Here is a 25,426-nt window from a genome sequence, read left to right on the forward strand (position 1 = left end):
AACAACTATTGAAATATTTTTAAAAAGTGAGGATTTTTTCACAATTTTTGGCAAAAAGCAAGATTTTGACAATTTCAGCAAAATTAAGAACTTTGTGAGGATTATTGGCAAAAAGAAGATACCCTACTTGGGAAATTTCTGGCAAATACCTAAGCCGGCCATTTACCTAGATAATTTTGAAGAAAAAAATTAAGCAAAAATTTGATTATTTTAGTGAAAATCAGCAATTTCTGTAAATAAGAAATTAGTACCTACCTAGGTACATTTTTTTACAATTTTTTTTTTTTGAAAAGTGAGATTTTTCACTTTGCAATTTACGCGGCAATTTTACATCAAAAATCGAAACATTTCAACTGCGAAAAAGCTAGCATTTTCCCCAATAGGGAAGACTTTTGGACAATTTTTTTGCAAAAACCCGAGAATTTTTACAATTTTTAGCAAAAAACAAAACTGACTATTTTTGGGACAAAGCACGAACTTTGGACAACAGAAACCGAGTGTGAGCCCTGAGCGAGGGCAAAAACTTGTTTCGAAAAGTAAAGTTTTTTCAGGTGAAAAGTGCGTTTTTTGTCTGGACATTTCTTGAAATTTGAATGATATATTTTTTTTTTAAATTTAATTTGAAAAACAAATACTGGAGCCCAAATGGAGTGAGGGCAGAAGCTTTCGAAAATTCGTATTTTGAGAGATGAAAAATAATTCGACCAAATTCAGCAGAGACTGGCACTTTGAGTTGAAAGACATCCACATATGTAAATGTTTAACTCTGGAAGTGTCCTTGGAAGGGGAAATTTGAACCCTCAAAGAGGAGGTGTTTTCGAATTGATCGAGATTTTTTCAATCCTGTCGCTACCCAGCCTCTTTTTGAAAAAATGACCCAGTCTCAAATGAAAGTATTTGAGATTCTGCATCAATCTATGCTATTGTCGTCAAAATCCAAGGCCATCTTTAAGGGTTTTACTGCGCGGTTAAAAATTCGCAAATCGCTTATTTTTGGATAAATTCGTGTAAGTATGTTTCTTCGCAAACATTTCGTATTGATTATACGAAAATATCGAATGATGTTATTTCTAGGTACATATAACTTAACTGCCGAATTACCTACTCATTATTTTTCTGCACCAATTAAGTTACTAATAATACCTACAAAGTATCCGAGAATATTTTTTTATCAGCATTCTATGAATTGTTTTGCGTATGTAAAGATAACATTTGGATCGCTTTGGGAATTTCTTGGCGAGTCTAAGCGATCATATGTAGGTACCTATGTACCTTTGTACCTACTACCTAGGCTGTTTATATGTACAGTTTATCTACATTCGAGCAGACTTCCTAATTGGATACCTCGAGGGTGTTTTTCGATCAGTATATTCTGCACTCGTCACTAAGAAATATGCAGGTCAAAAAAACACATTTGAAGTTGTTATTTTTATGTAAACATGGACTGTGTTCACCTTTCGTTATTTTATCTCTTTTCAGCTTGAGCATTAGTCATATCGTTTTTCTTGAAATAAAAATCGCATGACCGAGTATTTAGCTGTGGTAATTTGCTTACTATGGAACTTTACTTCCAAAACTCTTTCAAAGTTCCAGATGAACTCTTCTGACAAGGGAGATTCTCGGGATGACTGCTTCCAATTTTAAGGAAGCAAGGATTTTTGGAAAAGGCGTAATCTGAAATCCCCATAACTGAAATTTCCGCTGCCCAAATTGATTTTTTCAATTTTTAACGAATTTTTGAAACTTGAAAACTTTCCATTGTTTGCGATTTATGTATTTCTTTTTAAAAAATGTCATTTTCGTGACCTAATTACGTATCATTTTTGTTTAGTCGACATTCTTCATGATCATTTGAACTTGAAAATGAAAACATTTTTATCCGAAGAAACATCCAGTATATTTATTTCCAATTTTCATTTTTATGATGCAAAATATTGTAAAAAATAATTTTAAAATTGTGATTGGTGGTGATTTACAGTATTGTTGAATAATGTACCTGTTTTATTCGAGTTGAATTAAATTGAAAATTCACCAAATAGAACATTTTTCTTTATTCGGGTTCATTTTGCTTCCTTTCGGACATTTCCATATCTCAGCGAACTCTTTGGAATTTTGAAGAACTCCATTTACACGAACTCCACCTGGGCTGTGCTCATCCAATTGTGCTATAATTGGAGAAAGTACGGTTGGATTTTCACACCATACCTGTTGAAATTAGATGAAAGATGTTTCAAATTATTACAGAGTACTTATTTTGAATTGTATCCTAAAAACCAAGTATGAGTATCTTTGGTGCATAAAAATCGAAATTATTACATTGGCAAATGCTATTGTGAGGAGTTGTTCGTGAGTGAAGTTTTCAAACTGTGGAAGAATCTGCTCTTCTCCGAATTCAGATACGCAGTTTTTGTAAGCGAGAAGTGATTCCTTGAATCCACCGCTATCTGAGATATCCTCTCCTAATGTTACTTTGCTGTCACCCTGTTAACAATTCACAGTATGAGAATAGTCATTTTGTTCGCAAAGTCTTACTAAGTATAGAAAAGTCGAGTTGCGATAGTGAAAGTGGGGCCGGAGACAGGGCCGGAGTGACTTCACGTTTTGAAAGTCTGGGATCACGATACGTCCATTCCTGAATCGATTACCTACCTCATTAATTTATGAATCAATTTGTTCGCGAATGATTTACCAAAAATTAATTAATTTGTTCGCGAATGATTCACCGAAAATTTACCGATTTGTTCGTGAATGATACACTGTAATAATCAATCAAATGAATCAATTCGTTCGAGAACGAGTCATTCATATGAATCAATTCATTCGCGGATGATTCGGAAAAAACTTACCAATTCGTTCGTGAATGATTCACTGTAATAATCAATCAAATGAATCAATTCGTTCGCGAACGAGTCATTTATATGAATCAATTCATTCGCGGACGATTCGGAAAAATTTAGCAATTCGTTCGCAAATGATTCACCAAAAACTAATCAATTCGTTCGCGAATGATTCATCAAAAATTTACCAATTCGTTCGCGAACGGGTCATTTATATAAATCAATTCGTTCGCGGATGATTCATGATCATGTAAATCAATTCGTTCGTTCGTTCACGAGTCATTTAAATGACTCGATTCGTTCGCAAGTGATTCACCAAAAATTAACCAATTCGTTCGTGAATGATTCATTAAAAATTGATTAATTAGTTCGCGAATGATTCATCAAGAAATCAAGAAATTTGTTCAATCATCATTCGTTCATGAATGATGCGATTCGCTTCGCTCAAAAACAGATCAATTCCTATGAAAGTTTCACAAAAAAAAAGTGAATCAATTTGTTTGTAAACAATTTTCCAACTGAATCAATTCCTCTTCAATTTAAAAAACACGTAATGTGTCAATATCTCCTCGGTATTCAGATGCACCTACGCCTTTTAGAAGACTATAAGTACTACGTCTACGTATATTAGATCCTCGAAAATACTATAGGTACCTACAACACTGTGCTGCTTACCATTTGGGTTACGCCACCGAAATCTATACTGTAATTGCTATAAGCGTTAACGAAACATTTAGCTTTTTCTCTGTATGCATTTGCAGTTTCAGGTTGCCACCAATCTTCGAGATTTCCTATCTCATTGTAACGTCGTCCTGAAATTATCAAACATTAATGTAGAAATTACGAATAAGTAAAACATAATTTGGATTTTTTTAAAAGTTCAATCTCGGAGAACGGAGATCTAACCTGTGTTGTCAAATGCATGCGTTAATTCGTGACCTACAATTGAACCTATTCCTCCGTAATCCAGGGCTCTAAATTTAAATTCCAAAAAATGTAAAATTAATTATTGTCAAAAAGTTCCTCATTTGAAATACTTAATCAAGTAGGTAGTTGGAGGTACCCAAATTGACCTTACTTACCGTAAACTATGGTTATATATTGATAATCCAAGTATGCCAGCTGGAATGACTGAGAAAAAAATAATAAAAATTTAAATAGGTACCTACTCGAATTTTTAAATTTTACAACAGGTAGCAGTTCATTGCAGATAATAGATGGGTTAACGTACCTATGGTATTCCTTTCAGGGTGATAAAACGCATTTACAATATTGGGAGTTAAAATCCAGCTGCAACGAATTTAAAATTTTAAAATTGTAGGTTTTAAATCAAAAATACCTAATCCAAAAAGTATGGAAAATTTTCTTCTTTACTCGTCTTCGTTCAGATCATTTATTTTATTCAATTTGCTTAAATATTTTTTCACTTGATTCTGAATTTTCGTAATCATCGTATCGTAAAAATTATTTGATATCTTCACCTAAAAATTGTTGTGAAATAGGTACATAGGTATTATGATTTTGTGCTGTATTCAGAACTACGTGATAGTAGTTTAGTAAGTACATATCGCACCTCGGGAGTAATAAGGTGACATCTCAAAAAAAATTGATTTTGATGTTTTTGCATTTTTGGGGTTTGTATGACCCCCCTCAACCAAAAATTACACTTTGAGTTGGGTACAATATCTAGATCTTGCAAAAAACGCAAATGGCCTAACTCAAAATCTCAACAACATTGCAAGTTGTTTGGAGTTATAAGGGTACATCTCAAAAAACTCCACCTTTTTTCAGCAAATTTCGTACATACAAAGTGTTAACAAATAGTTTTGATTGTTTTGAATGTTTGTCAGTTAGAAATAGTCACAAGCAGTGCATTTTTTATTGGTTTGTACCGAATAGAAATTTTTTTTAAAATTGATCACTTTTCAGAAAAATGAATTTGCACATATCATGAAATTTTAGTTTTTTTGAGAAAAACTCAAAAACTAAGCACTCTAGAAAAAAACTAACGACATTACGTCGATTGGAAATTTAATTCTCTACAACTTTGTTACCAGGAAATTTTTTTGGACGCTTCCTTTCGCCTCCACATCAACTTTAATGAAAGGTTATAACTCAAAATGTTTTCCAAACATTGAAATATTTCCTCTTTAAGATTTTATTTTTCAAAGTGTTCTTATGCTAAATGAAGGTAGGATACCAGATCTTTAAAATGAGGTGCTATTCATTCCTCACAATTAATTATAAGTTGATAAAAATAATGAATCAAGTTTTTAAAAAAAAGAAAATCACTCTACTGTAAAATTTCATTTTTTTGAGATGTGACCTTATTACTCCCGAGGTGCGATATGAGCAGAAGCACGATACCAATTACTGAAAAAAAAAAATTGAAAACATACATCTTGATAGAAATCATTCAATTTGTTTGTTGTTTTGATCGCACTTGGATATACAATGTAAGACTTCAACGACTGTAATTTTTTCAGTGCTCTTTGTCTGGTTGTTTCGTCCATCCAGGGTACTTCTTGAATGATTTTTTTGTAACTGTCCCGAATATGTTCGTACATTTTTCGAATCTGTCAACATTGAAACGAAATTAAGTCGGATTTTTTCGTTGATTTCGCAGGTTCAAGCCACATGGGTTTGAAACGGAAAAATGAGTCTAAATTCTGGATTTATGATAAAAGTTGAAATGTTTCTCAAAACATCATGATTTTCATTTTGTATTTTCAGATGTAAGTTTTAATTTTCAAAATTTGAAGATTATTAAGTTTAATTTTGTACCCTGGTTTTGGCTTTGATGTATTTTTCCTTCGTGGCGTATCCATAGCTAATTGCCATACCGAATGAAATTCTAGTTATCTCCGCACAACGTTCTTCTCTGTTTCAACATTCAAAAATGTCCATGTTAACTTCATCAATTATTAGTGAAGTATTGAAGTTTACTTGCTAACATATTGAAATGATCCCATTACTCACCTAGTTGGAGAATCTACAAGATTGTCTATTTTATTTTTCATGTCGAAAATTCTCAAATCCGAGTAGGGTAAAAGGTTGGAAACAACTTCCCACCAAAGGTCGAGCTCTGCGTAACATTTTTCAGAGAGCAAAATATAATAATTATGAATAGTCCTTATGGAGCAAACAAAGTCAAAAAAATCAAAAAAATATGATTTTTTTGGAGTGTGCCTGTGTGAAGTGTACTAGATAGGTAGTTGAAACTTGAAATAGTAAAAAAAAAGTTGTGATTTTTGGCTATTTTGACTAAAAAGTGGTGAAAGTTTGGATTTGGTGACACAAAAATATAAAAATACCAATAAATTCAATCACGAGTAGTGTTACTTCGGAAGTAATATTAATCAAGGTTTTGAAAAAGTTGGTACCATTTTTTGGCCAATAACTAATTGCTAAAAAGCTAAAACTGTCAGTTTTGTTTTATGCCCAAAATAGCCAAAAATTCTCGGTTTTTTGCGAAAAATTCCAAAAAATGTTTCCTTTTTCCAAAAACTATCCAAAAATCTTGCTTACTTATTGTCAAAAATTCTAGCTCTTTAGAAATTAAAAAAGTCTCGCTTTTTTTGTAATTTTTGGTAAAAAGGGTGAGATTTTTTGGAAATAATTCCCAAGAAGTCCTGTTCATTGCTAAAATTGTCAAAGTTTTGCTTTTCGCCAAAAATTATTTTAAAAAATTTTTTTTTTTTTGGGTCTCTTTTTGACAAAATTTTTAAAAATATAGAGCAGGAAAATAACGTAAAAAAGCGAGAGCAAAAAGGAAAAAATTGGCACATAAATTTTTTCTTCGGGAATGTGTTCAGATGAACCCCCTGAACTACCAAAAAAAACCCGAACCTCCTAACCCTGGAGTCAATTTTTTTAGGGGGCTAACCGTTTCGATTCACGTTTTTTGCGATTTACTCCAAAAATATTAGGTTTACGAGAAAAACTACCATGACTAAAAATGTTCCCCTTCAAATTCTCGACAATTTGATACTAGGCTCGATACCCGCCCCTCAAGAGGGGTGTCTGAAAAAAGGAGTGGAAAGAGTAGGTGTTCGAAAAAAAAGTCAGTCCAATAAATTGATCAAAGTTACCACTTCTTATCACTCGACTTTTCATGATTTTTCAAAATTTGGCCTCTTTTTTGGAGCGAAGAGGGACATTGTGAGAGGGGACCCAAAAGTAAGTTCATATTTGTGCTTGGCGACCTCAAAAACATTCCATTTGATATATCACTCGACTTTTTGATGATTTTTTTGGAATTTTGGCCCTCTTGTTGGGGCCCAGAGAGACATTGGAGGGTGGGACACAAAAAATAAGTTCATATTCGTACTCAGCGACCTCGAAAACATACCATTCGATATATCACTCGACTTTTCACATTTTTTCAAAATTTTAACCCCCTTTTTGGGGCACAGAGGGGTTTTGAGGAGTTGGACCCAGAAAATAAGTTGGTATTCGTATTCAGCGACTTCGAAAACATACCATTCGATATATCACATGTCCAGATTCGTTTTTCAAATATATGATTCAGTTGTGTGTTACTTGAACAACCAAGCATCCCCCACCAACCCCTTGGGAGGCCTGAAGACCAATCAATGGTGGTGTGATTAATAGTTGGGTGAGTAGACTTTGTAAAAAAAATTTGAGCGAAAACGAATGATATTAAGTGATAACTTTGATCAATTTATTGGACTGACTTTTTTTTCAAACACCTACTCTTTTCACCCCTTTTTTCAGACACCCCTCTTGAGGGGTGGGTATGGAACTAGTATCAAATTGTCGAGAATTTGAAGGGGAACATTTTTAGTCATGGTAGTTTTTCTCGTAAACCTAATATTTTCGGAGTAAATCGCAAAAAACGTGAATCGGAACCGGTTTTAGCCCCCTAAAAAATTAGCTCCAGGGTTAGGAGGTTCGGTTTTTTTTTGGTAGTTCAGGGGGTTCATCTGAACACATTCCCGAAGAAAAAATTTATGTGCCAATTTTTTCCTTTTTAAAACCGCTATTTGCCTGCTCTAATAGTCGTTTTTTGCAAAAAATTTCAAAGTCTTACTTTAAAAAAGAAAAAAAAACGTCCAAAAGTCTTGTTTTTTGCCAGAAAACTATTCCTTTTGTTGGAATTGTCAGTTTCGTTTTGTTTTTCCAAAAATCATTATTATTACCTATATTTTTTTTCTGGGTAAAAATGACTGTGCTAACGATAAGTAGGTTTACCTACCTATTTTTTTAACGCTCTTCGTCTCGTGAATAAATCGTATTATTTCCTTGATAGAATCCAAACTTCCAATGGCGATTTGAACTTTGGTAGGGTCGCTGAGATCCAATTTTATGTTGTCCAAATCAGCATAGGTTTCTTCTATGTACCTCGTCCAGTTCAACTACAAAGTAAATTATACTTCACTATACGTTCTTATGGTAAATACATAGTTTTCATGTAGGTACTTGAACAAATGGATTTTGTGTATAGAATGGAATGGAATTCAATTCAATTCAATTACCTTGGGAATTTGTGTTTTTACTTCAGTTGCAATGCTATCAGTTAGGTCTTGTAGTTGTTTCAAGGAGTATACGACTGGTAAAAGTGAGGAATTCAGTGCGGCCGGTTTTGAGGTGATCTGAAAATTTAATTAATTAATTCATATCAGTATTTTGAATATTGTTAGCATCTTCTAATTTGGTGTAAATAATAATAGCCTACTTGCAGTTCAATAGATAGGAATACCTACCTCTGTAAGTTCACTACTTCGTGTCAAAATGTTTTCGATAATCTTATTTCTCTTGGCATTCGTATATGAATTCCATTCTGCACAAGAAGCTGGGGCACTTTGTTGGCATAATCTACGCATAACTTCAGCCATAAATTCTTCTTCTGTAATTTTTCCTGTAGCTCGTTTCGATCCGCTTTGTCTCGATTTCGAATTGATTCGTTTGCTATAAAATTGATAAATGAACCAATTGTAATCCGCAATCAATGATCCAAATTCGTTTGAATATGAATTTTGTATAGTAAAGCGTTATGTAATTACATTGTCAGAGGCAGAATGGTAGGATCATATTCTGGCGTTTCTGCTATTTTCCCCAATGTAATCATGTTTACCGTTTGATTGTACGGATTTGAGCCCGTTGTAAGATCGAAATACGTCTTGATTCCGGCGAATTTAGCTGCTCTGGCTAATGCTGTTGTGTAATCGTAGTTTTTGATTTCACCAGACAAAATCGCTAGCACTGGCAAGCCAATTTTTTTTAGCATTTTCTCGATGGGTTCTAGTTTATTACTGTAAGCAGCTTTAAACGTAATCAAGGAATTAATTTTTTTTGAAATAATTCCATTCTTCAGCTATAGAATAATATTCTACTGAGATGCGTAAGTATACCTTCATTTAAACATAATGAGTACAATTGTCTAGCTTTGTGGACAGCTTCTGGTTCTTCTTTACTGTTATTCTGTTTGAGAAAATCTACACATAATATTGGAGGGACAATAATTAATGAAATTTTACGAGTTGTATTTCACAGTATGCATATTATACGGTGAAAATTATTATACCGTAAAGTTCTGCCATGTTTTCCTCATCTCGCAGTTGTATGGTACTTCCTGGGATATATAAATTCGAATTTTTATGAACTTTTGGCCAATTTCCACAAGCATATTTGTAGAAATCATCGCAAGGATTTGCTTTGAAGTTGATCGATTCTTTTAAATTTTGGGCTGAGTTTTCAAAAAAAAAAAAAGTTGCATGTAGAGATGAATTAAGGGTAAAAACTATAAAGCGTTCATTGTAGTGAATGAAGGCGAATTACCTGCAGATAAACATTCTTTGGTCTGGCAAATCTTTTTAGTGGCATTCAGAGCTGACACCGATGAAAGTAAGCTTAGAACTGAAATTAAAAAAAAAAAAATCACTCAAGTGGATTCTTGTGATAACCTCTTTGCAAACAATACGACTATGCTTACTTACGTGAAAAAAATAAAATTGTCCAGGGAGGAGCAGACATAAAACTATGTGAAAATGATCTTCTCATTTTGAATTGAATCCAGAAGAAAGAAATTCTATTTGAATATCTAATGGTGAAAATTTTATCAATTTTTTTTCCTATTCAGTCCAAAATGATTGGTGTAAATTATTACATACATGGTACAGTTAAAACAGAAAAAAAAAGTTTAATACTTACTCGAAAACAAAATTAAAAATGATTGAACGAATTCGCGCACAGAACTTTTAAAAATCACCACTTGCAACAAGTTGAATCTCGTTAATAAACACAGTTCGAGCAAATGAACTTGATTTTATTTATACCTAAGTAAGAGCTATATTTAATTAGAAAAAGATGAACTTTTGGGCTTTGGAAATGATTACTTTGTTAATTAATACAAGTGTTTCTCAATTTTTCCTCGAGCAATTAGTGAAATAAAAGTACAATAATAAGTACCTACCTATCTTATTATTGAGCGTTGGCGTGTGTTTATTGATCTGTGTATATTTTTCATGTTTCGAAAAAAAATGCAAAAATTTGCCGACGAATGATTGTTTGTGTGTATTTATTGATAATATTATATTGTTCACCTTCAATCTTCATGTTTCATTAGGTACACTTTGATGAAATGGCATCATAAGATTGTTAATTATCTGTTTTGCTTGTGACGAGATAGGGAACCAAGAATACAGAATCTTATTCGTAAAAATAACGTTTTCGAATCGATTTGTTTTAATTTTTTAAAAGCTTATCAGCGTACGAATTGCTTTGCAGTTTTGATAAAAATTGAAATGGCTGCGAATAGATTTCAAAAAAAAAACTTTCAGGAATAAATGACTGAAAAAAATCAATTCGACGTAAAAAAAAATTAAAAAAATTATCGTGGTAGTTTGCCCTGACCCCTGAACTGTGATTTGAAACAATTTTTCATGAAATATTCGCTTAGTCATTGCATTTTGTGACGTTTTAAATTGAAAATTATTTCAATTTTTTTCACTTCCTAGTTTGTATTATGTACTTATGACTTTTTGAAAATTTTGTTAGACTTTATTATGTGCATTGTCATTGCATAACTCAGGCTGAGCTTCAACTAGGTAATCTATCATTTATCTTGTTTTTCTGTTTCAGGTAAATGCAGAATTTTTACCAAAACAGAAAATGGATAGAAAATAAGCAGGTATGTTTTTTTACACATTAGAATCCGAACTTTTAGGTGAATGTCCCAAAATTTTGAGAATCATAAGGTATTTCCATCATCTTCGGAAATGTGACTTTTTTTTATCTCTCAAACCGGATGACAGATTGTGTGCGACAAAATTTTTCAAAATGACGAATTATTGATTGCTGAATTTTAAAACAATTTCTTCCACGTTTAAATTTAAAACTACTTATATGTAGGTTATTAGGTAATGAATGTTTACGTACTTACCTATTATTCTCCGTTCTTGTGAGTTTCTACAACTCGCTTGCAAGAAAGTAATAAAAATTGCAGACGTTCAAGTATGCAAGGCAGAGAAACAATTTTTTGCAATAATTATACCTATGAACGAATATCTCCCATGCGTTATCAAATTGCCTTGATAGTCCAGTCATTTTAGCAAAATTTTTAGTCGAACCTCGAAAAAATTAGGGGCAAGCTGAATTTCACATTATTTGTTCAGATTGGTCTCTAAAACAACCCATCAAAAGTTGCACCCCCCAACTTGCCGGCTACCCCCGCAAGAGGTCATTAACCTTTGCCGATACAGGTTTTTCGGCTGTATCGCCAAAATGAAAGGTCCGAGAGGAAAAATGTTCGAACAAAAATTGTTCTACGCTAAATTTCCTATCAGCATGACCAGTCCAGCTTTTCCCAAAATGGCGATTTCACCCTTACTGAGGAGGGGGTGAAGTTGTCAATTTTATGAAAATTGTTTTAAAAAACGAAAATTGGCAATTTAAAACGTGAACTTGATTCACGGTAGACTCAGAAATATTTTGACCAAAGTTGCACACTGCAACTTGTCTTCTACCCCCGGCAAAAGGTCATTAACCTTTGTCAATCTACGTTTTTCGGCTATATCGCCGAAATGAAGGGTCGGAGGAAAAAACATGATTGAACCAAAATTATTCTACGTCAAATTTCCTATAAGGATGGCCAGTTCAGTTGAAATACATATATTTTTCGATTTTTGGTGAATTATTGAAAATCAAATTTAGGCCAAAAATGAGGAAAAAAATCAAAATTTTACCAAATTGAGCTGTAAAGCTGAAATTTGGGACATACCTTATTTTCGACCTTCCAAATCGATTGGAAACATTTTCAACCCGTTTCGAGCAGTTCTGGAGCCTCCAGAACATTTTTGAAACTTGAAATTTCCACAAAATTTCATCAAATGAAGTTGGAATGCGGAAATTTATGCTGCAATCCAATTTAAACACGCTATTAGGTGAACTGCTGATGGGTTTGAGTCATTTTGTGGCCATCAGCGACTTTTTGAAAATTCTTGGAGCCTCCAGTAGATTTTTGAAACTTGAAATTTCCACAAAATTTCATTAAAAACAGTTAGAAAGCTAAAATTTATTCTGTAAACTAATTTCATTACGCTAGGGAGTCGACTGTAACTAAGTATATTTCAAGTCGTTTCGGAGCATCCAGCGACTTTTTGGAAATCACTGGAGACCCCAGCAGATATTTCAATGCTCGAAATTTCCATAAAAATTTACCAAACAGAGTTAGAAATCCAAAAATGACTGTGTACTCCAATTGAAAATTACTAGAGCCTCCAACAGATTTTAGAAACTTAAAATTTCATAAGGCAGTTGGAAAGCAAAAATTCACTCTATAAACTAATTTCAGTATGCTATGAAGTTGACTACCGGTAGATTTCAAGACGTTTTGAAGCCTCCAGCGACTTTTTGGAAATTACCGGAGCATCCGGCAGATATTTCAATGCTCGAAAATTCCATAAAATTTCACCAAACAGAAAAAGTCGCCGGTGGCCACAAAATGACTCAAACCCATCAGCAGTTCACCTAATAGCGTGTTTAAATTGGATTGCAGCATAAATTTCCGCATTCCAACTTCATTTGATGAAATTTTGTGGAAATTTCAAGTTTCAAAAATGTTCTGGAGGCTTCAGAACTGCTCGAAACGGGTTGAAAATGTTTCCAATCGATTTGGAAGGTCGAAAATAAGGTATGCCCCAAATTTCAGCTTTACAGCTCAATTTGGTAAAATTTTGATTTTTTTCCTCATTTTTGGCCTAAATTTGATTTTCAATAATTCACCAAAAATCGAAAAATATATGTATTTCAACTGAACTGGCCATCCTTATAGGAAATTTGACGTAGAATAATTTTGGTTCAATCATTTTTTTTCCTCCGACCCTTCATTTCGGCGATATAGCCGAAAAACGTAGATTGACAAAGGTTAATGACCTTTTGCGGGGGTAGCAGACAAGTTGCAGTGTGCAACTTTGGTCAAAATATTTCTGAGTCTACCGTGAATCAAGTTCACGTTTTAAATTGCCAATTTTCGTTTTTTAAAACAATTTTCATAAAATTGACAACTTCACCCCCTCCTCAGTGAGGGTGAAATCGCCATTTTGGGAAAAGCTGGACTGGTCATGCTGATAGGAAATTTAGCGTAGAACAATTTTTGTTCGAACATTTTTCCTCTCGGACCTTTCATTTTGGCGATACAGCCGAAAAACCTGTATCGGCAAAGGTTAATGACCTCTTGCGGGGGTAGCCGGCAAGTTGGGGGGTGCAACTTTTGATGGGTTGTTTTAGAGACCAATCTGAACAAATAATGTGAAATTCAGCTTGCCCCTAATTTTTTCGAGGTTCGACTAAAAATTTTGCTAAAATGACTGGACTATGAATTTATTTGGGAAAATTCTTACATGAAAGACAGCCAAACTTGGATAGGGTAAAAAAAAATTTGAATCGAACGAAGCTACCTAAGTCGAAAGAGTGTGCAAAAATACATTGCCCACCAAAATTTCAAGTGTATAAAAAGAAATCGAATTTGGGCCGAAATTTCAGAACCATCTCCATACATATGTACATTGAGCTGAATTTCAGCTTTTTTCGTCAAAACAGCATGCACAGGTGCAGTGAAAAATGCTGTATAAGCTACTCGTATCAAATTCAAGTACTTAAATCATAAGCAGCAACAATTTTCAAGCAGTTTTCATGGCACCTTCAGAAAATCTGGAATTTCCAAAATAAGGCGAGAGGCTTCAAAACTGATCGAAACCATCTTGAATGGATTCAGAATGTTCAAATTAGGATTTAAAGTTAATTTTAGCTCTTTGTCTTCATTGGGTAAAATTTTGTGGACATTTTTAAAATTTTAAAAATCTGCTGAAGGCTCCAGAACTGCTCAATACGGTTTAAACTTGTTTTTAATCAATTCGGTTGAGTCGAAAATAGGATACACCAAATTTGAGCTTTTTAGGCTGATTTCGTTAGATTTTTTCGTATGAATTTGAACTTGAAAAAATATTTATTTAAAAACGCCAAGCAACTTTGGCTTTTACGTCTACTGTTTATCACGCAAGTACATAACAACATACACACTACACAGATTACGAATTCAATAAATTAACACCTACGTAGGCCACTGTTTGGCTCTTTGATTTTCAAAAATTCAACAAAAATTGAAAAACTCTTCATCAGATCCTGAAGTTTTGGTAGGTGATGTAAATATTTTTGCGAACTCTCTCAATATAGGTACTAGCTTTGTTCGGTTCAAAATGTATTCTGCCCAGTTGACCAACATTCGAATAAAAAATTCAGTTCGTGTTACTTATGTTTGTATTTGGTTCATTTAGAAATAGAAAAACTAGTTGATAATATCGAATTTTTATTTCTACTGTACCTACTTCGTTCGTATCGTACCTTCAGAAACACGTTATCGTGTAGGTACTTAGGTACTTTTTCACTCTGTCGGACGATTTCGTTCATTCGCACGTGGTTTTTATCCCACGTTTGTGCATTTATGATTTTTTAGATGTTTTAATTCTGATGCATCTGCAATTTAAATGAATTAAAAAGTGATTTATGTTGACGGAAGTTTTGGTAAACCGTTGTTAACCATGTTGGATCCAGTCATACAGCAAAATAAAAATGCATCTTTAGTATGGAGGAATTTATCTGTAACTGTGCATCATGTGGAAAATGGATTTTTGCAAAAAAAGAAACACATTAGTACTGAAATTATTCATAATGGTAAGTGTTGGAATATTTTTTCAATAATGGGTGTTTTATATTAAATTTATGTGACCCTTTAGTATTTTTTTTTTTGAATGTGGTGTTGTGAATGCAGTTAGTGGAGCTGTTGAAACTGGAAACCTCGTCGCGATATTGGGATCCAGGTAAGATTCAAAAAAAAAAAAAATTCAAATAAGACATGTGTGATACGAATTTTGATTAGGTATATTTGATCAGAATAATTTTTTAAACAGCTTTTATTTTAAAAATTTTCAATTCAAATTCATCGTCGACAACTCTCTGCTTTTTTAATGGTCGATTTAGCTAATTCTGATATTATGCTTATTGCAATAGATATTGCATACTTACTTAATTTAAAAATTATAACATTTTAATAATGATTCTATTAATTGAACGAATGTTTTCAGTGGCGCAGGAAAAAGTACTTTAATGGGCGCTTTAGCTCATAGAAATCAAAGTGAGTGTACTTAATGAAGTATTTAAAATTTATCAGTTTAATCGATACTATTTTTATCTGAAAAAAATTCGGTACCCGTCTAAGTACTTTGTGCGCTTTAAACATTTAGCAGTAAGTACATGTTTAATGATAATGCACGACGGATTTTTCTGAATGATCAGTTCATTAATTCCGATAATATCTATACCCAAGTACAATAGATTTGATAACTTGTCTGAAGATTATGAATGGAGTTTATGCAAAAAAAAAAATGATTGATAAGAATTCGAAACGAGTAACTTTTTTCATCATTAATCTCCTAAGTTCGCACCAATGTTGATTTTACAGACTGGAAAGGTCAAAATTTCTTTTTGCTTTGAACTTTCAAAAATGATTTTTTGAATGGGTACCTATCTACTTAACCGATTAGGTATATTACGTTTTATGTAAAAGGGAATAACTTTTTAGTTTTCCAAAAAAAACTGGTATAGGTACTTAATAATTGAACTAACATTTTAGATAATGTTGTCGTCGAAGGAGAAATCACAGTACTTGGAAAACCAATTGGAAAATTCATGAACGAAATATCCGGATTTGTGTTCCAAGATGACTTATTTGTACCTACATTAACTGTCAAAGAACATCTCATGTTCACGGTTGGTATTCAACTAAAAATAAACTCGTAGAAAAATTACAATACATTTTTGATTTCAATTTGTTTCAAGAATTTCTTTTTCACGTTGACGTTTCAATTTTTTGACTCGAAATTTTGAGAAACTTCACATACCTACTTAAATGAACTCAATCTGTAAAAAATACAATTCAAAATTGAATAAAAAATCGCGAGTGTGAATCAGAATTAAACTCTTGTATGCTATTTGTAGGCAAAATTGAAATATGGTCTTGGGACCTGTGATGGGACTCTGAAAGGTATGATCAATGACTTGTTATCAGAAATGGGCCTGATTAGAATACGAGATAAACTTATTGGAAGTTCGTTTTTGGAGAAAGAAGAAGTAAGTATCTGCATATTTAATTCAAGTCTAGGCACATACCTTGAATTTTTACCTATTCGTAAAAAATTAAAGTATCTTAAATATCAATGATCATCTTTTGAATAATTTTTCAGATACATTTATCTGGCGGTGAACAAAAAAGACTTTCCGTTGCCACTGAATTATTGACTAATCCTCCTTTACTATTTTGTGATGAACCAACTACTGGTAGGAGAATTACTATTATACAAATACATCTAATTATAATTTCGCTTTGAATAGTCAGCAGGCTTAATTTTGTTCTTTTCTTATGCAATGTTGCAGGACTGGATTCATTTTCAGCTTTAAAATTAGTCACCATTCTGAGAAACGTTGCTGAAAAACATAATAAAACGATCATTTGTTCCATACACCAACCAAATCCTCGAGTTTTCGAATTGTTTCATCAAGTTATATTACTATCTAGGGGAAAAATTGTCTTCATGGGTGATAATGAAAAAGATTCGCTGTCGTTTTTCAAAAGGTTCGCTCAAATTAAGCTACTCATGTTGTACATTTTGATATATGTACATATTGCGATATTGGTCTGACTAAGTATCTGATTTTTTTCACAGTCAGGGATACGAATACTCTGAAGATGAAAATCCGGCTGAGTTTCTGGTCAAATGCGTATCGCCAGGAAATCCCGACGAAATTGACAGGCTGTCGAGAAACTTTCAAGAAAGCGAATATTTCGAGTATATTCGACACCATTGTAGCAATCCGAAGCTTAATCAAGTTCCTATTCGAGAATCTACTCGAGCATTTTTGCCATCGTGGATTTACTCGTTCTTTTTATTGACTTATAGAAATTTTCTATCTAATTCGAGAGATTTATCGGTTCAATATTTACGTATTTTGCAACAATTGGTAGGTACCTAATTTTTTTCTATAAATTTCGCTAGGTAGGTAGTAGGTACCTTATTTGCTTTAGGTAAGTATTAGGTATTTTTTTAAAAAAATTTCACTATGATTGATTGTTTTTTTGCAGTTATTATCGATTGTGATTGGATTATGCATGAGAGGTGCAATAAATATGAACCAATCGGGTATTCAGGCGGTTTTTGGATTTGTTTTCATGTTAGTGTATGAAAATTCATTTCCAGCTATGAGTGGAAGTATTACGTTGATACCTAAAAAAATTAATATATTTTTTCGAGAGTATTCAAACGGCACAAATTCGCCACTGAAATTTTTACTTTCTAGTATCATTTCTTTGGTAAGCGTAATTTTTCATTTTAAACGCCCAACTTAATTCAATTTTTTATTTTTCTAAGACTGATCAATTTTTCAAAATATCAACTTTTTTTTATTTTAATTTTTTTCAGACTCCTGGTTTGGTTGTCGAAGCTATTTTGTTTACATTAACTCTATACTGGGTTGTCGATTACCAACAGACTTTTGAAGTTGTTGTACTGACGTGTTTGGTGTCAATACTTTTAATCTGCAGTTCTTCAGCTTTCGGTAAGATTTTCTCTCAGCGAATAAAATCTGATGCAGGTTCGATCTTGAAATGAAAACTCTGGTGATTTTTTTTTTGAAAAATTTTTACAGGCATGTTTACGTCTATTTTGTTCAGAACAACTTCAGTTGCTGTTATCATAGCTGTACCAATTTTCAACGCTTTTATATTATGCGCTGGGTTTTACATTCGATTAAAGTAGGCTATGAATATCTGTATCGAACTATTACTGTTATTCTACGATAACGTAGGGTAGGTGTTTTGATGAAGCAAACAAATATTTATATTTTCCATTTTCTTTTTTTTAGCGCTTTACCAATTTACGCCATTTGGGTACGTTATGTTTCTTGGCTAGCCTACGCTACTGAATTATTTTTCATTTTACAATGGGATGAAGTTCATCATATAGGTATGTATGGCCCAAAAATCATGATTAATACAGATATTCGGCCATTCAAAATGTTAATTTTTCAAGGTTTTGATTGAGAAACTTCGGATTTTGCTTGAAATTGAACAGCACTATTTTATTTTATACTTCCTCTTTCTTACTCGAGGACATTGAATTTTAGCAAAAAAATTTTATTTGTCGATGTTTGCTTAAAAAAAAAAAAAAAAAAAAAAAGAACTTGAAAGTTTTACAAATAAGTAATCGAATTTTATAATACCTTTAATTTCTTGTGTATTCCAGAAAATCAAGGCTCTAATCTAATGTCCTCCATTACCCTTTTCTTCTCTACGACATTTGCTCAAATGTGCTCAAAAATTCATGTTTCTCAGGTCGCCAGCCTGTCTGTCTGTCTGGCTTATGAAGGTCATTGACACGTGTGTCTGGACTCTCAACGTGGTTGACTACCTGTCTAGCATTCCAAGGTCGTCTCCCTCCCCTCTTCAAGTCATTGACCTATCAATATGGCTTCCCAAGGTCATCTGTCTGTCTTCCTGTCTGGCCCTTAAGGCCACTGGCCCACCTGTTTAGACTCTCAAGGTTGTCTGCGTGTCTGTCTGGCTTTCCAAGGTCGTCTGTCTGCCCTCTTTTTGAGGTCATTGACACGTCTGTCCAACTTCTCAAGACCGTCGCTCGTTAATGTCTGGTTTCTCAAGGTCATTGACCCGTCTGTTTGGACTAAAAATGTACAGTGTAAAAAGTGAAAAGTGAAAAGTACTTTTTTTTCAATGAAAAGTTGAAAAGAAAAGTTCCTACTTTTCATTTCACTTTTCAGTTTTTACTAAAAAAAAAAGCGAGTGACCAATCAATTTACTCATCAAAGATCACTGACCTCATTGATAAAGTCAAATATCAAGTTTCACTCTCTCTACTCCTCTACCTTCGCAATTCGGCACCCATTTTTGATATTTTTCATAACATTTTTTTCAAAACTGAAAATCAAAAATGTTACTTAGAGGCTTTAGAAAAGCTCAAAACTACCACTATTCGATTAAGTAGGTGAAAAAAATGATTTTGTGTGTTTTAGATAGGCAAAAAATACATCAATTTGAAGCTCTTACAGAGAGCTTTAAAATGAAACTCACACGATTTACTTTTCACACTTTTCACTACTTTTCACGCTTTTCAATGAACTTTTCACTTTTCATTTCATCAAAATTACTTTTCTGAAAAGTGCACATCTCTAGTTTGGACTCTCAGTGTTGTCTGTCCGCATGTCTAGCCTCATGAGGTCATTGACCCGTTCGTATGGCTTCTCGAAGTAGTCTGGTCTCTTATAGTGATTGACCTATCTGTAAAGCAAGGTCATTGACGCGTGTGTCGGGACCCTCAAGGTCACTGACCCACCTGTTTAACCTCCCAAGGTCGTATGTCTGTCTGTTCGCTGATTTTGTAGCATATCGTTTCGCCAGAAAATTCTTTTTTTTTATTTTTAGATTTTTTCCAGGAAATACCTATTTACAAATTTAATTAATTTTTGACCTGATAAAATTCAGACTTGGATAAATGTTGACCCCCGCCCCCTCCTCTCTTCCATCACTCTTCCCCAAATTTGCAACATTTGAAAAAAATTTTTGCCAGAAATCCTGCTTTTTGTTGCCTTACGTATTAGACGCCTTGAAAAATTTCCTGTTTCTATATTTTTATATAAAACTTGAAAATTTTTCATTTATTCTCTTCCTTTTTCTAACATTTGCATTTTCTTTAGGTAATTTTTCAAGTTTTTTCAAATATCTAAAGTGAGGAAAAAATTTTATTTTTTCTCCCTTCCTCCAAAATTAAATGAGAAAGTGTCTTTGTCCTATTTTTAGTGTGCGTAGCACACTATTGGTTTCGCTTTGAGAAATTGAAATTTCAATTGCAATGAATGTTCTCTTAAGCTATCCAACCGTTTTTTGTACCTATTGGACACCATTTAAGAATCATTAAGGCGGAGGGTATAGATTTATTTTCATTCAATTCGGATGGGTAATTGCTGAGTAATTGCAATTTTAGTTCATTATTTTAATGCATTAAATCCTAAAAAAGGGAAAAGGGGACTTGTAGAACACCTGCCGCTCATTGTACCCTGCTATAACCCCAGTCCATTCCATCACCAGCTGTGTTTCATTGTACCCTGTTACACCCCCGGTCTGTTAGCTGTAAATTCCAAGTGGGAGTGGTTTGGTGGGGCGTTTACCAAACAAATATATTATTTTAATGCCCTAACCCTCGTATTGAACTGGTGGCTGAGTGGATAGGGCATGTAGGTAGGAATAGGAAATTTAGGGACCCAGGTTCGAATCCCTGTGAGGTAAGTAGGTAGGTGACAGATTTCTCGTAGGAAAATTGGATAGGTAAATGCTTTGGAGTTACTACCTATGTAGTACATGATAATGGGGCAAAAATAATGCTGAAATTGAGTTATGAATTATATCATTTGGCAAATAATGCCGAAATTGAGTTATGAATTATGATATCATTTGCTAACTAAAAATTCATTTCATTAATTTTTTGTCTACCTATAGCCATGAGTATAGTAAGAATTACCTTGACATGAATAATTTTTAACTTTTTACTTATAATTTAAAAATTACTTCAAAATGAGTAATTAAACTAATTTTTGTACAATTGAAACATGTAATTTTTATTATCATGATTTAGTAAAAATTATTAAAACAAAATGATTTTTACTATTGGTACCTATAGCAAAATTTATTAAAATGATAATTTTTACTATACGATTACAGTAAAAATTATTGAATGGGATCTGGTACTTAATTGTGCTAAATACCAGTATTTAGTTAAATTTTTTTGTAAAAATTACCCATATTTTTTTTCGTGTAATTTAGAGGCAATTCAAATTCTTAACATATTTTATAAGATTTAATTCTTAATTTAGAATAAAAAGCAAGTTCTGAAAGTTGGTTTGAAAATTTATAAATTTGAAGACAATGGAAATTCTAAAAAAATAATATGAAAATTTGTATTTAGAGACGCTGAGAATTCCAAAAATTGATTAAAAGTTCTGTAAGTTGCAGATAATGTGAACTCGAAAATTATATGAAATAAGTATTGTAATATTTATGAACAAGATGAGAATTCTGAAAAATTAGAGGCAATGTAAATTCCAAAAATTGAGTAAACGTTTTACAATTTGTGGACAATATGAACTTGAAAATTGAATTTGAAATTTTTTAATTTAAAGACAATAAGAATTCTGAAAAATTATTCAAAATTTGACTATTTAGAGGCAATGTGAATTCTAAAAATTGATTGTAAATTTCCTAACTCAGCAGCAATGCAAAATTCTGAAAATTTATTGAAAACTTTATGAAATTGTAGCGATGGGGAATTCGGGAAATTGATTTGAAATTTTGTAAGTTTTGAAACAATGCAAACTATGAAAAACAACTAGAAATTTCTTAATTTAGAAGCAATTCAAGCTTATAAATTATTCTGAAATACCTATTGTAATTTGGAAAATATGAAAACACTGAAAAACAATTATTATTTTGAAGCAGTGAGAGTTTCAAAAATTCTCATTACTGTGACATGGTTGATTCACTTATGCACTACCTAGATGTAATAATGGTTATAGCTGTAGAAAAGGCAGCTAGCTACGCACACTTTGCAGCTAAGCTTTGCTTAGCTAGTTTAATATTGTCTTGCTTGTTAGACTCTTTAAAAAAGATCTGTAAATTTTGAATTTTCAAACATTTTTAAGCAAAATTATACTCTCTTTGTTTGATTTTTACCCCCCCCCCCCTTTATTATAAGATTTTTGGATTCAGATAATCTGAATGTAGGTATAAGGAAAATATGAGAAATTTCATTTCGAACAGATTCACATTCTCACATACATATTATGATACCTATTGCTGTGTGAGATTTTACTTTGAAAAGTTGTGAAAATTGGTAGTGAAAATTTTGAGAGCAAAATCAGAAGGTTCAAAGTCAAAATTAACGCTTGATCGAATCGATGATCAAAATGACGTAATATTATCATTCTATTTTTCAGATTGCCCATCCAAACTACATTTACCTTGTTTGAGAACCGGTAGTGCGGTTTTGGAAAACTATAATTACAACGTGGAGAATTTTTGGTTTGATATTTACGTATTGGTATTTATGTACTTTTTGTTTAATGCTGCGAGTTACATTTGCCTGTTGCTTAGAATCAGAAATAAATGAATTGATTAGCTCAAAATGGTGAATTTTTATTTAAATATCAGGTCGCCTAGTTCAATTTTGATATTTTGTGTCAATGTTTTTATTGCTGGTTCAACTTAAGTAGGTAAGTTTGTACTTGTAAGCACTAGTAAATTGTCCCAGTTCCCTGTAATCTGAAATAAAAGTAATGAACCGATGAAATTATCAATGTAATTTGAGAAGAATGAGTTTTAATATGGTTTTAATGGTTTATTGCACCCTTTGACCCAAATTATGATATTTATATAAGCGATTTTGACGATAATATCTTTCATGTAGGTAGTAAGGTAGTACCTGCTTTTAAAAAAAAGACCATCTCTTCAAATATAAAAATAGCTTGTATTTTCAAACCACACGCTAATTATCACATCATAAATAAGTTATCGTACATATATTTATGCAGATGTATGTATTTCAATAAAAATACTTCTAAATTCAAATCGACGAAATACACGACGTACATACAAGAATAACAAAAAAACAACAACATTCCAATGGAAAAAATTAATTAAAATCATCCGTAATCGAATAAATTTCGCATGCTCAAAAATACTCAGATAATCTAAAAACACGACGAGATGTACAACATTACAAATTTCCAATTAACATATACAACATCGATGTAAGTACCTACCTTACCTACCTATTTAAAGAGAAAGAAGAAGAAACAAAAATCAATAATAATGGCACGTAGTAAAAAAAAAAATGAAAATTTAGTAACAAAATAAGTACATAATACACAAACACAGTATAGAAAAAAAAAACAAAAGTATTAAAAATCGATTCAATTTTAATAATTAGGTATGGAGAACATGAGTCGAAATGGTTTCTCGAATTTCTCGATAAAGATGTAAAAAATTATACCTAATACTTTATCGATAACAGAAAAAAATGCAATTAATAAACGAGAACATTATAGGCAGGCATTACCGATTGATTTTCGTTCTGAAATATAATTTGATTCTCATCGAGAGGTAGCTGAGAACGTGTATTACAAGATAAAGAACACAAATCATCACTATATCGGTGTTGAAGTGGCTGGCGTCGAAATCTAGCGACTTTAATGCTTCTTCGCCATTCCTCAAACAAGGAACGTTCGCCAACTCGGAACAGGCTATCTCGTCAACTTTATCGAGTTGCAATATGAGTAGAGCTTCGGTGGAAAACGTCATCCAAGAGATATACCGTATCCAAGAGAGTATCCAAGGGATCGATCTGAGATTTATGAATATTCCAGCGAGTATCATGTATATAGAGTCGATAGGAGTTGCTACGATTCTAGCCATACTGACGCTACCGGTTGAGAGCGAGAGTAGCATTCCTAAAAAATTGACAAATTTTTCGGGTTATTGTAATTTCACGAATGGGGGGGGGAGAAGGGGATGTCCACTTACCGAATGCAGCTGAGGTATTGATTACCAATGCGTTGATGATAATGGTCCATATGAAAGCGTACCAACTGCTTCGTAATCCTATCAACACGTACATTATGACAGCGAAGAAAAATGGATCCAACATGTACCCAGGAGTCTGCAAATAATTCATGAAAAATTAATAATTCTGAAATATGTAGGTATTTCGAATAATCAAATTAGGTGTGAAAAATATTCATTTTCACGTACCAAAGAAATGACACTCGATAAGTAGAAAATTAACGGTGTGTTTATATTATTCGTATACTCTCTGACAAATACGGGCATTTTATTTGGAAAATGATCGATGACACCGTATAACGGAGGGAAGAAATTTTCAGCTACCATTGTAAATAATGCTCCTTTCAACGACTGAATACCTTCTTGAGTCATGGTAGTGGTTCCCATCATGCAAACGCCCAAAATTGTGGCCAATATCTGTGTAAATAAGATATTATCATTCAGAGTGTTCTCGTGATTTGTATGAGGAGTTTGGATTAAGTGAAATGTTCGACGTGTTACTGACCATTTTGTTGATTATTCTCATATTTTGTATCGAAGGATCTCTGATGGTGCCGAGAACGTCGCGGTATATCATTAAATAGAGCATATGAAACCATGATATACGTTCTCTGAAATAACAAAGGAATAATTATTAATGATTACCTACATGTGTTTTCACGAAGGTGTGTGTGCTAATTTGATTATCATCTCTCTAAATATTATAAATAGTGTGTTTCTGAAATCTTTCTCGGGGTCATTAAACTCTGAATAGGTGAAATCGAAGAAACACGAACGGAAAGATTTATAAATATTTACGATTCTTATTATTATGGTGATGAGAGGCTTTACTTACTTATTTTTATCAATTTTTTCACTTTTTAGAAAATTTTGAAGTTCATAAAATTACGAGTTTCATGTTACTCTTGGGAAAATATGATTAGTCCGGCCTATGACAATAGGAGTAATTGCACCCCCCGCCGATCTTCCGGGACAACTTTTTTCTTAAAGGGGACATCCTAAGGAACATTTTAAAGCAAAGTTGCCAAAAAAAAGTTAGCCTTACTTACAAAATGGCGGCCATTTTGATTGACAGGTCAGCCGAAATCGCAGATTTTGCGTTTTAACATAGGACTTGCACGAACTTTTTAAAACTTTACAAAGGTAGATCGAAAGATCATGCAAAAAGTTATCACCTGTCAAAATTTCAAGTGCTAAAGTGCGTTTTTCGATTTTTGGTGAATTTTTGAAAATCGAATTTAGGCCAAAAATGAGGGAAAAAATCAAAATTTTACCAAATTGACGAAGAAAGCTGAAATTTGGGATATATCCTATTTTCGACATGCCAAATCGATTGGTAACGGTTTCAACCCGTTTTGAGCAGTTCTGGAGCCTCCAGCAGATTTTTGAAACT

At 32.8% G+C, this 25,426-nt stretch overlaps 3 protein-coding genes and 1 long non-coding RNA gene across 5 annotated transcripts in view; 2 read left to right on the forward strand and 2 right to left on the reverse strand.

Moving 5' to 3' along the window:
* The window catches only part of LOC135839441 (uncharacterized), a 98,039-nt gene that overhangs the window by 20,826 nt on the left and 51,787 nt on the right, over window positions 1-25,426 (forward strand). Inside the window, exon 2 of the long non-coding RNA XR_010557598.1 lies at window positions 10,941-10,989. This is a non-coding gene — a long non-coding RNA (uncharacterized LOC135839441). The remainder of the gene's footprint in view (window positions 1-10,940; window positions 10,990-25,426) is intronic.
* On the reverse strand, window positions 1,873-10,372 carry LOC135839415 (neprilysin-like). 2 transcript variants are annotated; one of them, XM_065355427.1, is made up of 20 exons: window positions 10,273-10,372; window positions 10,011-10,135; window positions 9,797-9,900; window positions 9,639-9,716; window positions 9,385-9,546; window positions 9,212-9,295; window positions 8,864-9,122; window positions 8,564-8,768; window positions 8,336-8,452; window positions 8,056-8,215; window positions 5,817-5,922; window positions 5,622-5,718; window positions 5,237-5,413; window positions 4,212-4,318; window positions 4,069-4,127; window positions 3,920-3,968; window positions 3,744-3,811; window positions 3,513-3,649; window positions 2,317-2,481; window positions 1,873-2,205 (listed from the first exon to the last, which is right to left on the reverse strand). In XM_065355427.1, the coding sequence occupies exons 3-20, from the start codon at window positions 9,858-9,860 to the stop codon at window positions 2,029-2,031; spliced, it is 2,271 nt and encodes a 756-aa protein (XP_065211499.1). In that variant the 5' UTR covers window positions 9,861-9,900; window positions 10,011-10,135; window positions 10,273-10,372; the 3' UTR covers window positions 1,873-2,028. The 2 variants fall into 2 exon arrangements, with proteins under 2 accessions (XP_065211499.1, XP_065211500.1); XM_065355428.1 differs by having other exon boundaries at window positions 9,797-9,931.
* On the forward strand, window positions 13,551-22,598 carry LOC135839425 (protein scarlet-like). The gene is made up of 13 exons (XM_065355442.1): window positions 13,551-15,029; window positions 15,127-15,175; window positions 15,440-15,489; window positions 15,988-16,124; window positions 16,353-16,484; window positions 16,598-16,691; window positions 16,788-16,986; window positions 17,078-17,372; window positions 17,494-17,721; window positions 17,831-17,966; window positions 18,057-18,162; window positions 18,273-18,373; window positions 22,410-22,598. Exons 1-13 carry the CDS (start codon window positions 14,897-14,899, stop codon window positions 22,580-22,582), a joined length of 1,833 nt encoding a protein of 610 aa, XP_065211514.1. The 5' UTR covers window positions 13,551-14,896; the 3' UTR covers window positions 22,583-22,598.
* The window catches only part of LOC135839421 (protein scarlet-like), a 46,118-nt gene continuing 43,611 nt past the window's right edge, over window positions 22,920-25,426 (reverse strand). Inside the window, exons 12-15 of the mRNA XM_065355436.1 lie at window positions 24,539-24,644; window positions 24,223-24,450; window positions 23,995-24,130; window positions 22,920-23,921 (exon numbers count right to left, since the gene is read on the reverse strand). Coding sequence (XP_065211508.1) covers window positions 23,527-23,921; window positions 23,995-24,130; window positions 24,223-24,450; window positions 24,539-24,644 — 865 coding nt within the window. The 3' untranslated portion in view covers window positions 22,920-23,526. The remainder of the gene's footprint in view (window positions 23,922-23,994; window positions 24,131-24,222; window positions 24,451-24,538; window positions 24,645-25,426) is intronic.

The sequence above is a fragment of the Planococcus citri genome, chromosome 3 (assembly GCF_950023065.1).
Source record: "Planococcus citri chromosome 3, ihPlaCitr1.1, whole genome shotgun sequence".
Classification (NCBI taxonomy): Eukaryota; Metazoa; Arthropoda; class Insecta; order Hemiptera; family Pseudococcidae; genus Planococcus; species Planococcus citri.